Source organism: Astatotilapia calliptera, chromosome 7 (assembly GCF_900246225.1).
Source record: "Astatotilapia calliptera chromosome 7, fAstCal1.2, whole genome shotgun sequence".
NCBI lineage: Eukaryota > Metazoa > Chordata > Actinopteri > Cichliformes > Cichlidae > Astatotilapia > Astatotilapia calliptera.
Window position 1 is genome coordinate 35088165 of NC_039308.1, and position 14663 is coordinate 35102827.

General features: G+C 39.7%; 2 protein-coding genes across 2 annotated transcripts in view; one reads left to right on the forward strand and one right to left on the reverse strand.

Annotated features, from left to right (window-relative positions):
• Positions 1-3050, reverse strand: part of atp8b1 (ATPase phospholipid transporting 8B1) — a 36984-nt gene extending 33934 nt beyond the window's left edge. The window contains exon 1 of the mRNA XM_026174493.1: positions 2730-3050. The gene's annotated coding sequence lies outside the window, so the exon portion shown is untranslated. The remainder of the gene's footprint in view (positions 1-2729) is intronic.
• A 4807-nt stretch (positions 3051-7857) lies between these two features.
• Positions 7858-14059, forward strand: txnl1 (thioredoxin-like 1). Its single transcript, XM_026174496.1, has 8 exons — positions 7858-8200; positions 9028-9124; positions 10367-10540; positions 11978-12100; positions 12835-12904; positions 13051-13223; positions 13608-13712; positions 13792-14059. The coding sequence occupies exons 1-8, from the start codon at positions 8103-8105 to the stop codon at positions 13819-13821; spliced, it is 870 nt and encodes a 289-aa protein (XP_026030281.1). The 5' UTR covers positions 7858-8102; the 3' UTR covers positions 13822-14059.
• The last annotated feature ends 604 nt before the right edge of the window (positions 14060-14663 follow it).

The following is a 14663-nucleotide window of genomic DNA, read 5'->3' on the forward strand; positions in this document are numbered from 1 at the left end:
CACGTTGTTAAATCTGACACTTATCTCAAACATTAGCCATGGAAGCATTTCTTAAGCTTAGACATGGATGGTACTGGGGGGGAGAAAGTATGATAACCTAATAAAAGAAGAAGGGCAAAAAATGAAATGATATGAATGAAAATCTGTGATATTATTGAATAAAGCACTAATTTAAGAACAGACTCCTAAACCATGGATAAAAGCAGATAGACAGTCGTGACAGCACGAACAGAAAGCTTCAGATGGAGTAAGTGAAACCTGTCCGATCGTCCATATGGAAAATTTGAAGAAAATTTTAAAACAGCCTTCGTGAAGCCTTGACCTCACATCACTCTTCTGTCCATTTGCCTCTCAAGTCACGATTCAAATTCTCTGTCTGTGCTTTCAAGGTCAGGCATTTCCATAAGAAGTACGAATATTTCCCTAATCAAAGAGACTCCAACTTGCTGCGTCTGCTGAGGAAAAACTTCCTTGCATGTTTATGGAAAAAAACATCCAGGCTGGCTGGGATGGGTGTACCCACCAGCCGCCATTGTGTTCACAAATACAACAGTAGCCACAATTGAGGGTGTCCAGGCTTGAATCACAGTGTTTTAACTGCAGACAAGACGTGTTTATATAGTAGCCATATGTAAAGGGCTCCACTTTTTTACTATCAAATGTTAGACCGTGAGAAGTTTGCAGCATGGAGAGGTTACGCAAGTTATAAAGAAGGAAATGGGGTGGCGTCAACACAACTAAAATTTATATGGAGGCCTAGAAGGGACACAGGGATAATAATAATAAATAAGTATTATTATTAATTCATTGTTTGAATAAATAACCTTCAAGTCATTCAAAAGTCACATTCCAAAATTAAACAATATGTCCTCCGCACACTAAAAACGCTGGGTTGTTACATCTAACCACACGTGGGACTGAGCCTGTTGAGCCACTGTCAGTTATATGTATATGTAGCTCAGATGCCAGTTTAGTGAGCGTAGTGCCAGCCCTCGTCACAGCTGATGTGCATCTATCCAAAGCCTTGGGTTTTATAATCACACAATGCATCTGTATAGCTGGGCTTTAGTTTTGTGCTTGTCTAGATTAACCTTGCATGGGCTCGGTCCAGTTAAGTGACGTCATTGATTGTTGACCATGTAGATACAAATACAATAAAAATAAGAACAATAGTGTAAACAGGTAAACAAAGAAAAGAGATACAGAGTTGCCCACAACACCAGGATGAAGTATAAATGTACTCAGTCCACTTGGTAATCCCCCTTTCATTTTATAATCTACATTCTTCAGAGTAAACACGTGCTGAAAACCCAGATTTTGAAATCAGTTTTTAATACAGCCGTAAAATGAGGATGTGATGTTTAAGTTAAGTGCTTAATTTTTCTGTCTTCTGTGACAGCCAAATTCTGGAATTCACCTCAGTCAAGTTTCATTATTCTTATGGATTTTAATCAGAATTCCCAAACTTGAGCAAAAGCAAAAGATTTCATTGGAAGCACATAAAAAGATATTTTTGTAAAATGCAATACACTGGGGTTTTTTTTTTTTGGACACATCTGTTCAATACACATGTCCATTTACCTCAGACACTGAACGAACACAGAAACACGAGGAATGGAAAACGTATGATAATTTTCGCAGCTGTGATTTGCCTTAGTCATTCTGGTATTTATTGTGGAACACAGCCACTTTTACCAGCCCTCCAAGTTTGTCTGGGTATCACAAATGTAACATGAATACAATTTGATACCACATTGAAATACCATAATAAAGACATGTCGCCCATCCAAACACAATCCAGACTGTATTTGGTCCTAATTGCAGCTACTTTTGGCGACCCACAGCTCAGGTAAGGCGCTGGTATGTGTTGTATGGCAGAGGTGTGGCCCAAATGTCAGGACCTTTGTCCCATACAATGTGGGCTTGTGGCAAAGCTGAGACTGCACCACTCAAACCTCATTAAAAGTGTTAGTGAAGACCAAATGTGGGCCAGAGAAAAGCACGGACGTGAGCCACAGCAGACAGAATAATCCACAGCATACTTCAAATTTATCTGATTTCAACCAGGAAGAAGAATGTGATTGTGACGAGACAGGTGATGCCCATGTTTTCATGCCCATGGGGCTTAATTTTATTTATTTGCTTATTTTAAATCTAGGGAACACATTAAGGTATATAAAAATATAGAAGTACTGAATATATCCCAACCCCACTCAGATTCCAGAGAGATTCCACTTGAGAGCAACTGGATCCTGTTAGGGAAATTCCTCCTAATGGATCATCATGTTATGATCATTTTTGAAGTTGTAAATTGCTGAATGATACTGACTTGAGAGCTTCTAACGTGTAGCCTTCCTTCACAGGAAACAAAAGAAACGTAAAAGTAATTGTTACTACCCAGAAATTTGGAAACAATTCAGACATCATTCAAACAGAACCAGCAGCTTTTTAAAATCATTTTTGTAAGTAGCCTAAAGCAGTGTTTCCGCTAAAATATGCAGTAGAGATTTTAAAGTTAACCTCTTCTTGGACATGACAAAAAGACCCTTATTTCAAAACATTCGCGATCATTGAGGAGTTTCCAGTGGGAAACTTTAACCGACAACAGAGGAAAGGTGAGCCGCCCAGGGGAAACTCTGGTTTATGCCCAATCTTTAACACTTACAAACCTCACAAACAGCAAAGTACTCAAAGCAACGCTTATACGTCTATATTTTAGCTCGACTTACTCGTTTCCTCGTCAGAATAGTATTAAAAAGGTGAATCCTGCTCTCAGTCGGTGTCCGGAGCGCTCTGTCACCGCACCATGTTGTCAGCTTCTTCCTGATTGTGCAGTCTCAGGCAGCGGCTCCCCGCCCTTCTTCTCCCGCTGCCTCACCTGGTTTAGTCCACACAAACCTGCCGGACCGGTCTCTCCTCCTGTCCCGAAAATAACAACGGAAAACGACGCGTTTAGGGGGCAGGCTGCAGCTGCGGAAGTGGGCGCGGAGGTGTTCTGGTCACGTGACGGACAGGTAAAGGCGTCTAATTGAATTTCTAATTAGACCATGTGGTGGCTCAAAGGGCGATGCTACGTGCCTGGATATATGATGAAACGTGTCGGGGGGTTTTATCGCCTTTACGGGGTCTTATCGGGGTCTTTGTAGTGGGGAAAAGTGGGGCAGACCACTGGTGCTGTGCACAGTGGTGGTAAATCCAATACCGATGCCAATGTTTTTTTACCTTTATCATTTGTGTGATGAATGTTTGTCAAGTTGCAAATTCTGAACACATTTTAATAACCACTAAATCACAGGGAGTTTTACTTCCCACAATAACTACACAACAAAACACAACTTTCAACTTTTAATGCAAGGTGTTTTTTTTTTGAAAACCTGTAATGTAAACGTACCTGCCACATTTACATTTACAAAGAGGACTAATGTTGTGTTATTTAAATGTGCTGCACGCTATAAATTAAACAGACACGACAGTCAAGACAAAAATAGGTAAAAAACGACGTATCAGTCCTATCACACTGGTATCAATCTTATACCAATACCAGCATTGGCATCGATGTTCTGATCCGCTTACTTCTAAAGACTATCCAGAACCCTAATGAGAGGTGGGGCCTTAGCAAGCCTGCAATGGCCCATATCAAAATGAGTCAGCACTACGGCATGACACACATGGCCCTTCATTTTAGAAACAGCAGCAGGTCCCTCTTCAAATGATCTGATGACAGGGAAGCTCATATAGTAGCAGCTTAAAGTCAGTCCAAGCAGTCATGTATCAAAGCAGGTCCAACATTATACTTTAATGTTAGACAAATGAGGTAAGCCGGCATTGTGAGCAAGCAGGTGTGCTTCAGGCCGATGAAACCTAGCTTGCCACAATCATTGCTTCTCAATCAAATATTTGTTGGCAGTTTATATTTACATGACGATACCCAAACGTATTATAGTTCATTACAATTACAATTAAAATTTGATGTGAAACAAACAACCAAAATAAAATGTCCTTTTAAAAGAAATGTCCTTAGTTTTAGTATTTTCAGTATTTTTTAGTTGTCAAAGACTGATGAGGTTCTTCAGTGAAAACTGATGTCTGTGGTTTTATTGTGAGTTTAGACAATAAATTGAGTCTGAGTTTCCTAAATCTTGAGCCTTTTACATGTTCTCTATACCATAATACAGGGAGTGCAGAATTATTAGGCAAGTTGTATTTTTGAGGAATAATTTTATTATTGAACAACAACCATGTTCTCAATGAACCCAAAAAACTCATTAATATCAAAGCTGAGTGTTTTTGGAAGTAGTTTTTAGTTTGTTTTTAGTTTTAGCTATTTTAGGGGGATATCTGTGTGTGCAGGTGACTATTACTGTGCATAATTATTAGGCAACTTAACAAAAAACAAATATATACCCATTTCAATTATTTATTTTTACCAGTGAAACCAATATAACATCTCCACATTCACAAATATACATTTCTGACATTCAAAAACAAAACAAAAACAAATCAGCGACCAATATAGCCACCTTTCTTTGCAAGGACACTCAAAAGCCTGCCATCCATGGATTCTGTCAGTGTTTTGATCTGTTCACCATCAACATTGCGTGCAGCAGCAACCACAGCCTCCCAGACACTGTTCAGAGAGGTGTACTGTTTTCCCTCCTTGTAAATCTCACATTTGATGATGGACCACAGGTTCTCAATGGGGTTCAGATCAGGTGAACAAGGTGGCCATGTCATTAGTTTTTCTTCTTTTATACCCTTTCTTGCCAGCCACGCTGTGGAGTACTTGGACACATGTGATGGAGCATTGTCCTGCATGAAAATCATGTTTTTCTTGAAGGATGCAGACTTCTTCCTGTACCATTGCTTGAAGAAGGTGTCTTCCAGAAACTGGCAGTAGGACTGGGAGTTGAGCTTGACTCCATCCTCAACCCGAAAAGGCCCCACAAGCTCATCTTTGATGATACCAGCCCAAACCAGTACTCCACCTCCACCTTGCTGGCGTCTGAGTCGGACTGGAGCTCTCTGCCCTTTACCAATCCAGCCACGGGCCCATCCATCTGGCCCATCAAGACTCACTCTCATTTCATCAGTCCATAAAACCTTAGAAAAATCAGTCTTGAGATATTTCTTGGCCCAGTCTTGACGTTTCAGCTTGTGTGTCTTGTTCAGTGGTGGTCGTCTTTCAGCCTTTCTTACCTTGGCCATGTCTCTGAGTATTGCACACCTTGTGCTTTTGGGCACTCCAGTGATGTTGCAGCTCTGAAATATGGCCAAACTGGTGGCAAGTGGCATCTTGGCAGCTGCACGCTTGACTTTTCTTAGTTCATGGGCAGTTATTTGGCGCCTTGGTTTTTCCACACGCTTCTTGCGACCCTGTTGACTATTTTGAATGAAACGCTTGATTGTTCGATGATCCTGCTTCAGAAGCTTTGCAATTTTGAGACTGCTGCATCCCTCTGCAAGATATCTCACTACTTTTGACTTTTCTGAGCCTGTCAAGTCCTTCTTTTGACCCGTTTTGCCAAAGGAAAGGAAGTTGCCTAATAATTATGCACACCTGATGTAGGGTGTTGATGTCATTAGACCACACCCCTTCTCATTACAGAGATGCACATCACCTAATGCTTAACTGGTAGTAGGCTTTCGAGCCTATACAGCTTGGAGTAAGACAACATGCATGAAGAGGATGATGTGGACAAAATACTCATTTGCCTAATAATTCTGCACTCCCTGTACTTAAAAAGACTAAAACTAACAGTGAAACTAATGAAAAATACTTTTAAAATAAACATTTTCAAACAACAATCCACAAATTCAAATCAAAATTACAATAAAAACTGATTAGAAAATACAAACCTATAAAAACTCAGTGAATGCCTTTATTGAACTTTTTCTAATTTTGTGAAACATTATGAGGCAGCACACTGACACACCCATATACATATTTCTGTATTGCTTAATCATCCAGTATCTACAAAACAATTAGACTGCTTTATCATTTTTGAGTTTGATAAGATCCAAAGATTCAAACAGGAAGTGGCATTATGGGGCGATCGTAGCTCAAGAGTTGGGCGTTTGTCTTGTGATCGGAAGGTTGCCAGTTCGAGCCCCAGCTCCAACAGTCATTGTGTCCTTCGGCAAGACACTTCACCCGTTGCCTACTGATGGTGGTCAGAGGGCCCAGTGGCGCCAGTGTCCGGCAGCCTCGCCTCTGTCAGTGCGCCCCAGGGCAGCTGTGGCTACACTGTAGCTTGCCATCACCTGTGTATGAATGTATGTGTGTGTGAATGGGTGGATGATTGTGTATAGTGTAAAGCGCTTTGGGGTCCTTAGGACCAAGTAAAGCGCTATACAAATACAGACCATTTACCATTACTGTGCAAGAGTCTTGAGCCCCGGTGAAAGACTTTTTGGCAGGTTAGAAAACTACAAATACCATTCACTGTACAGTCATCCTTTAAATTAATAATAACAGAGACATTAAAAGAGAGAGGCGTGGAAGAAGTGTAATTTCTGAATCAAACTGCAAATGTTGGGCGATTTTATCAGATTTGGCTGGTGATTCTGTACATGATTTTTTTTAACTTCCTATTTACCACAAAAATTAAAGAGAAGGCTCTGATTGATCTGTAAAAATAGTTTCTCTGTCAGCACATCGTAATAATTGTGTTATACTTCATTTATTTCACTCTAAAGGCATCTATTGAACATTAACTGTTACATTTGTAATGTGATTTTGGAGTTTCAGTGAGATGCACTGTATGTTTAGCTTTGATTTAAAGCCTAAGTCACTGTGTCACTCTAACTCTCAATTCTTAAAACCCAGTGCAATTCCATGGGAAAGTGTAATGGGGCAGCATTACACCAAAAGCTGTGTTTAACAATATCTTAATATGTATTTTTTCTTAATCTGAGAGTTTACATGCTGCCGATGCTTCTGGTGCCTTTTTATGTTATCAAAATACTTTGCCAGCGCTGATTTTCTCCTCCGTTGTTGTTACACCTAAAGAGATTCTACAGATTAGCAAGTATAAAAAATATTTAAAGATCAAATGTATGTGCTTTATTTCCCTGTCAATCATAAATCTTTTTTGATCGGTTTAATATGAGGCTAAGCTTTTCTACAAATACTCATTATAATGATGTTTATTTATTTATTTTTTGTATATATATATAACACCCGACCTACTATTTACTATGAAGGCCTAAAAGTGCCTAAAAAAATAGTAAAAACTGCAACATATCTAAGATGATGATAATAATAATAATAATAATAATAATAATAATAATAATAATAATGATATTAATAGGCCTACTACTAATAATAATGTTAGCATTTATGAGTCTGTAAAGTGTGTTGTGATGAATTTTCTTTTTTCTAATTGTCTTTTCTTAATTATTTCATTTTTCATGTTCTTCATTTGTCCATTGTTTCTTTATTGTTCATGTACTTTGCCTTTTAATTTCATTAATTTTTCTTTTTCTTTTATTTTCAATTTAATTAATGTATTGTATGCATGTATGTGGATTTAATTTTATTTATTTATTGCATTAATGGCCATGTTATTTTTCATTTTGCACTGCATATATAGTTAGCTAAATTTATGGAGCAGTCCATTGTTTTCTCTACAAAACTCAGTGGTGAGAAGTAAATGAAATTTGCAACATGTGAGGTTTGGATCAAAAAGCACATTTTCCTTTTTTGTCCTTTATTCATTCATTCATGCTTTACGGAATTTGTAAGATTTATGAGACCAGCGTTTGATTTGATTTGGTTTGCACTCCTTTCCCCCCTAAAAATTAAGATTTTTGTTGTTCGTTCCTGTTCGTAACCTGTTGAGGCCAATATAACGTGCGGACACAGACTCGGCGAGGACGAAGAAGAAAGCCCTACATTTCCGGTTGTGTAGTAGCCAATCAGGAGTCACATCCTGGAGCAACGCACTGTAACTGTAGTGTGTGGCTCGGAACCGGACGGCTAGTCGGCTAACCCACCGACAGAAGGCTAAAAACAAAACACCGTATATTTGTTAGGTTTCCCTGTTTGTTCGCTCTGAACATCACCCGGGTAACCGCCTCACATCGCAGCAGCACACTGCACCATGGTAGGCGTTAAAGTGATCGGGAGCGACCCGGACTTCCAGCCGGAGCTAGCCGCCGCCGGCTCCAGGCTCGCCGTGGTGAAGTTCACAATGGCCGGGTAAGCTCAGGCCCCTCGAGACTTAATCCTTAGTTTCGGGATATGACTGAGAAACATTCAGGGATAGTCGCTTAGCCGCTTTGAGGAGGTGACATGAGCTGAATATTTCTCTCACCGGCAGCGTTTATTGTATTGTAATTACGGCCGGCATGCTAGCGTTATGCTAGCAGTGAGCGAGGCGTTAGCTCACTAGCGCTGCTGCTTACAATGACACGGCAGTATTACAGCAACTTGGCTGCTGAGGTGTGCGAGTGAGCTGGCTGATTAAATAGAATGAGCTCTACTGTAGCATTGTCCTCATGAAAAGCAGAACTACTACCACTAGCATAACAAATGATCTGTTACGTGCGGGTTTTCAGGTCTTTGTGTGATTTTATGTACACTCTGATTGTAAGAGGCTTTGATTGATCTATAGGCCTGTTAAGCTGATGAAAAGACAGCAGATCAATAGTGATGATAATCAGTTTAAAGTATCTAAAGTTAAAGGTTATGTCTTTCGTTTGGGACACATTAAATGATGATAATGCTGGGTTCTTGTCCTGAGGGTAAACTCACGTACCCACAACAGCAGCAAAAAGGTCTAAATGAAAAGTTTAGACCAACATTAAAACTTGTAATTCATTTATTAGTTTACATTCTACTAAAGGTTTTTATGATATTATAATAAATAAAGGAGTAAGTTAAGCTTGTATTAGCTTCACTGAGCAGTGTTATTGTGTGTGGCAGATTTTCATCACATCTTGCAGGACAAGTACTGCAACAATTGATGCACTGATCCATCGTGAGACTAGAATTGACCGCTAACCTGCTCTGTCCTTCCTCCTCAGGTGCCGGCCATGCATCAGAATAGCTCCAGCTTTCAACACGTTGAGTAACAAATACCCACAGGTCGTCTTCCTCGAAGTAGATGTTCACGTCTGTCAGGTGAGTCTGATTCACCACGTTGTTGACATCCTGTGCAGTCCTGAAACAAGAAAAATACAGTGCTGTGAAAAAGCACTGTATTTTTTCTCTACAAAATGAGTAAAAATATGAGTAAATACAGCCACCCAAACTTACATAGCCTTGTGTGAAAAAGTAATTGCCCCCTTTATTAAGTGAGATTAGCCACATTTTTTGGAAAGCTGAGTGCATTTTCATTGGCCAGACCCAGGCTGAATTACTGTCAGACCTGATGAGTCAAGACATGTAAATAGAACCTGTCTGGCAAAGTGAAGTAAGATAAAAGATCTCAAAAAGCAAGACATCATGCCACAAGCTAAAGAAACTCAAGAACTGCTGAGAAACAGAGTCAATGACGTCTGTCAGTCTGAAAAGGATAAAAAGCCACTTCGAAAGCTTTGTGACCCCAGTGAGAGCTGTTATCCACAAATGGAGAAAGCCTGGAACAGTGCTGAACTTTCTCAGGAGTGGCCAGCACAGCAAAATTACTCCAGAACACCATCCAAAGAACTTCAGGTTGGCCTTAACTTGCCTTAGTTAAGGTCAGAGTTCTTGATTGAACAATAAGAAAGACTGGGCAAAAATGGCATCTATGGGAGATTTATAAGGACTCATTCTTTTTAACACTCTTTGCTATTCTCCATGGCCAGCTGACGGATCTACAACAACACAAGCAAGAGTAGCCCACAGAGCAGTTGTACCACATACTTTGTGTCATGTTTTTCAACCCTGAAAGTTTAATTGGGATGTCTCCTGCACTTATGAAGTCACGAGGGCTCAAAAAGGCTACAAAAAAATTTAAAAGGTTCCAAATTTCAGCCCAGATGAGATACATTGGTGGCCTATAAGTCAAACAATTGTCATACTGATGGTTGATTTCTATGGTTTCATGAAATTAATACAAAAAAAACAAAAGGGGGAGGGTGTGGGAAGCAGACCAAATTTACTATGAATATTGATTTTCGTCTATTAATGGGAAACAAGCTCAAACTTAACTGTGACCTAACTGACAATATTACTGATCGTCCACAATCCCTGAAGTCGTCATCATCATCCTCTGCAGACTGAGTCAGAGCAGCAGAAATGTATGCTTCTGTCGGGGGTTATGAAATAATAGACATGTGTGGTGCCGGTCAATAGTGAGACCCAAACAGGCAAGTTTAGTTGCACTAAAGTCTGATTATATTCTGAATTTTAAATATATATTTTTTCTAATTTCCTTAGGCAACGGCCGCAGCCAACAACATCTCAGCGACACCAACGTTCCTGTTCTTCAGGAACCGGGTGCGGGTCGATCAGTACCAAGGGGCAGACGCTGCAGGTCTGGAGGAGAAGATCAAACAGCACACAGAGAACGACCCTGGAAATAGCGAGGACTCTGACATTCCTAAGGGATATGTGAGTGGATAATGTTCCTGATGGCTTTCGATTGCTGATGAGGACAGCTGGATTGTCCGCTGGCCATCAGCAGTGTTCAAATAAAGAAATAATCTGTGCATTTATTGCTAGTTGAAGACAGCAGTCACGAAGTTAGGGAAAAGGTCATTAGTCATTGTCTCCTTTAGGGATGTGCTTTTGCTTATGAATGCCAGCTCAGTACGTTCCCCTATATTTACATTTCTCCTGAGTTATTTTACAAAGTTAGAAAAGCTGTTTAAGCTGAGCCTGGTGTAAAGAATGGTTCACAGTCTCTTCCTCACAGTGAGAAATAAAGCTATTTCTCACTGTGATTATTGATCAGTACTCTACATCAGCATTTGAAAAAGTTGGACCAGTGCATCATGAGCCAACTTGACTACCAATAAAGGTGTGAGTCAATCCAGTTGTCCCATATTTCTGTATTTTTTTCAGTGTAAGATATATATTCATTGTGGTATTATTTAGAAAAAGCAGCATGTCGGATAGCATTGTTTTTTAAAAATGAACTTTAATTAAAATAAAATGCCATTAAAGTTCATATTTAATAGTTCTTATGTCAATTTTCATCAAACCCAATAAGACATTCTTACATTTTTTAGTACTCTTAAGGCTTTACTGAAGGTTCTCATCAGTGTTGGTGTGTTATTTGTGGTAGATGGCAGTGGGTCACGCCCCCAAGCAGACAGCATAACATTTTCACTATTTTCAGTGCTGGCAGCTCTTTCCAACAAGGAACTGAAGTCACTGCTAAACCACAAGACTATTGACAAAAATGTGTGTTTTACCTCACCTGACACAGGAGCTGTTTCGTCCACTGCTTCCTAAACAAGTTAATTATTTTGTCTTAATGTGTAACTTCTGTGTTTTAATAGTTAAGTTTGAATAAAAGATAAAGTTATAAAATACGAAGTCCACACAAAAACAGACCAACAAACTGTTATCTGTGATAAAAAGCATTGTTTTGTCAGCTTTATTTCTTCACAGCGGCTGAACTTTGTCACCTGTTGCCACTTATGACATTATAAGTTAAAATGTACCTTTAAAGTTTGAGTTAGTGTTCAGATGAATCACCACCACATCATGTCACCATTAATCATACTGTCTAATCTTATCTCGATAATCCACTCATATGTTTCAAAAACTAAACATCATCCAGCCATACTCTGTACTAAACCAATGTAAGCACTGATTTGACAGTAATGCTCTCTGATTCAGTAAAAAATGATAGAAAAATACCATAAATAGCCCAACTCTGTGTGAAAACACATGCAAGCTTTGCCACAGATGAATGAAAAGGTTAAACAAATGTGTATGTAAACCTGCTGCAGTACACACATGAATCCAGCTTCATAAATATCGAGCCGTACACGAAGTTTGAACTGAATAAATGAGTTTGCCTCCTCTGCTGTGTTTCAGATGGACCTCATGCCTTTTGTGAACAAAGCCGGTTGCGAGTGCCTCAACGAGAGCGACGACTGCGGCTTCGACAACTGTTTGATCAAAGACTCGTCCTACCTGGAGTCTGACTGCGATGAACAGGTTCGATTTTTCGCTTCATGCGGGAAGTTTAAACATTACAAGTTTAAAGTTCTCACGAAATCAGTACCTCGCTCAGCCTGGATGTTATTTCCTCAAAGAAGCTGGTTTCACATTGAGAATGTCTAATAGATGAGTTGTCTCTTAAAAACATGTTTAATTTGTTTGGACCTCTTAAAATGTGACGATACATTTTCAGGGGTTTATCCTCATATGAAATATCTGGGTAATCATGATACTTTTAAAGTGGTGTTCCTGATAATTGTTTTTTCTTATTCTTTCTAATATTTGTCTCCTGAATACTCAAGAGAGAAATTTTTAGCATATGGTTTTAATGACCCTGAATTTAGATTTTTTTCTCTTTATGTTCATGACACTTTTAAACAGGAATGTAAACTAGCTAAAACATATTGTGCGTTTAAAAAATGAAACAAAAATATACAACAAATATCTTCATTTCAGACAACATAACCAGCACGAGAGGCTTTGCTGATTATATTTATTGATTTAACAAATCCCACCCATATCATAATGTCTAAAGCTAACAGACTTGACATTTAGACATTTTCAAACAATACAAAATAAACTGAAACTCTCAGGTTTGTTCAGGAAACTGAAACAAAGCTAAAACTAACTGAAACCCTTAGTCTGCTCTCATTCTGTTTACCACCTTAATAAACTTTGTTATATGTGGAGCATCAACCTGATGGATGTTTTCCTTTTTAAATTTTGTCCAGTTCTTGATAACGATCGCCTTCAATCAGCCTGTGAAGCTCTTCTCTATGAAACTACTGTCCTCAGACTTTGGTGAGTGTTTCTCCTGCTGACATTAATCACAGCCTCTGGAGCATCTGGAGGCGCTGATATGAACTTTGTCAGTTTCTGAGTGGTAAAAAAAAATCATCATCTTCTTTCTGTGTCTCATTTTTTCTTTATTTTTCACTCTCTGTCAGCCCAAGCCCCTAAGGTGGTGAAGGTGTTTATCAATCTCCCTCGGTCGATGGGGTTCGACGACGCAGAGCGGAGCGAAGCCACTCAGACTCTGGAGCTGTCTGAGGAAGATTACAAAGAAGACGGTTTGATTCCTCTGCGCTATGTCAAGTTTCAGAACGTACAGAGTGTTACAGTAAGGACCCGACTACCAACAGTACCTCTGAAACATTACTGCGGTTAGATCTTAATGCATTAGAAATGTATTTTAAGAAGGTTGTTAATGAGCAGCAGAAGAGGCCGTGATGCAAACGGCAAAAATGCTCAAGTATATACAATAGAAGTAAATCCTGTAGGTGGGGGGAAAAGCTTTTAGAGGTTTATTTGTGGGATGGTCACCAAAATTGTGAGTTATAGGAAAAAGACTTCCCTCTTGGAGGAATTTGGAGAAGTAGCTTGGGAAGGGTCGCCCTATGGACACATTGCACGCTGGCAGAATCAACGAACAGTTAAAGAAAAACATTTTTTGTGTGTTTTTGTTGAATTGTTAAATCATTTTCTTGTTTTTTTTCCCCTTCAGTTGTTCATTAAGTCAAACCAAGGAGGCGAGGAGACGACAAAAATCAACTACCTGACATTCATAGGCACTCCGGTGCAGGCCACTAACATGAACGATTTCAAAAGGGTGAGGAGCAGCTGCAGCAGCCTGTGCTCATTTGTGTAGAGCAGTGTTTGACACTCACCCATGTTTTGTCCCCACGCAGGTCGTAGGGAAGAAAGGCGAGAGTCACTGAGCAGGAGAACGAAGGGGAGGATGAGGAGGAGGCTGAAGATGCATCCAAGGACTTTCCCCCTCTCTGCCAAAGCTGTCACACACATGATGCTCACATACAAACACACACAAACACACAGGGCCTCCAACTGTCCTCCTCGAGCTCTGAATGAATGCTCCACCTGTGGAGTCTATAAATCATTTGTATTTTAATTCTGATGGAACCTCTGTAAATAAAACACGATCCTTTTTCAAAGGCACGTGCGTCAGTCTTGATTTCTTTTAGTAGTAACACCACGAAGACATGGCTGCTGGAAGGTTATACTATTATTCACTATTATTGAGTCAGAACAAATGGTATTGGTTTACTGATGCATGACAAGCTGCAACCTGAAAAATGGAAAACAAAATGTGCTTTCAGTTTTATCACCACTCAAACTATTCCTCTCACAGGTATCAGCCATGACCTGAAAATCCACTTGCTCTTTCCTCTCGGTGGTAAAGTTTCTTGCACTCCGTGTTTCTGAGAGGTGAAATGTCAGCGCTAACTATTTGTTTGGATCAGAACAAATTCTGATGTTCAATGTGTTTGAGTGTTTCTCCTGAAGGACCCGGTGATTATTCCCTGTGGACACAACTACTGTATGAACTGTATTAAAAGCTACTGGGATGAAAAGGGTCATACTGAAACCTACAGGTGTCCTCAGTGCAGACAGACAGATCGTATTAAGTATGAAGAGTTGGACAGCACCAGAGCCAGACATGATTCACACCTACTGGCTGAAGAAGCTAACTGCACATGGCAGCACAAATGAACCAGTTGCTGATCATCTGCTAGAAACTGATTTCTGATGTTTCCTTGTG

Coding starts and splice junctions, on each gene's coding strand:
- txnl1 (XM_026174496.1), top strand. CDS start 8,103: ATGGTAGGCGTTAAAGTGATCGGGAGCGACCCGGACTTCCAGCCGGAG. Junction 12,101..12,834: donor AGTCTGACTGCGATGAACAG/GTTCGATTTTTC, acceptor AATTTTGTCCAG/TTCTTGATAACGATCGCCTT. Junction 13,713..13,791: donor ACATGAACGATTTCAAAAGG/GTGAGGAGCAGC, acceptor GTCCCCACGCAG/GTCGTAGGGAAGAAAGGCGA.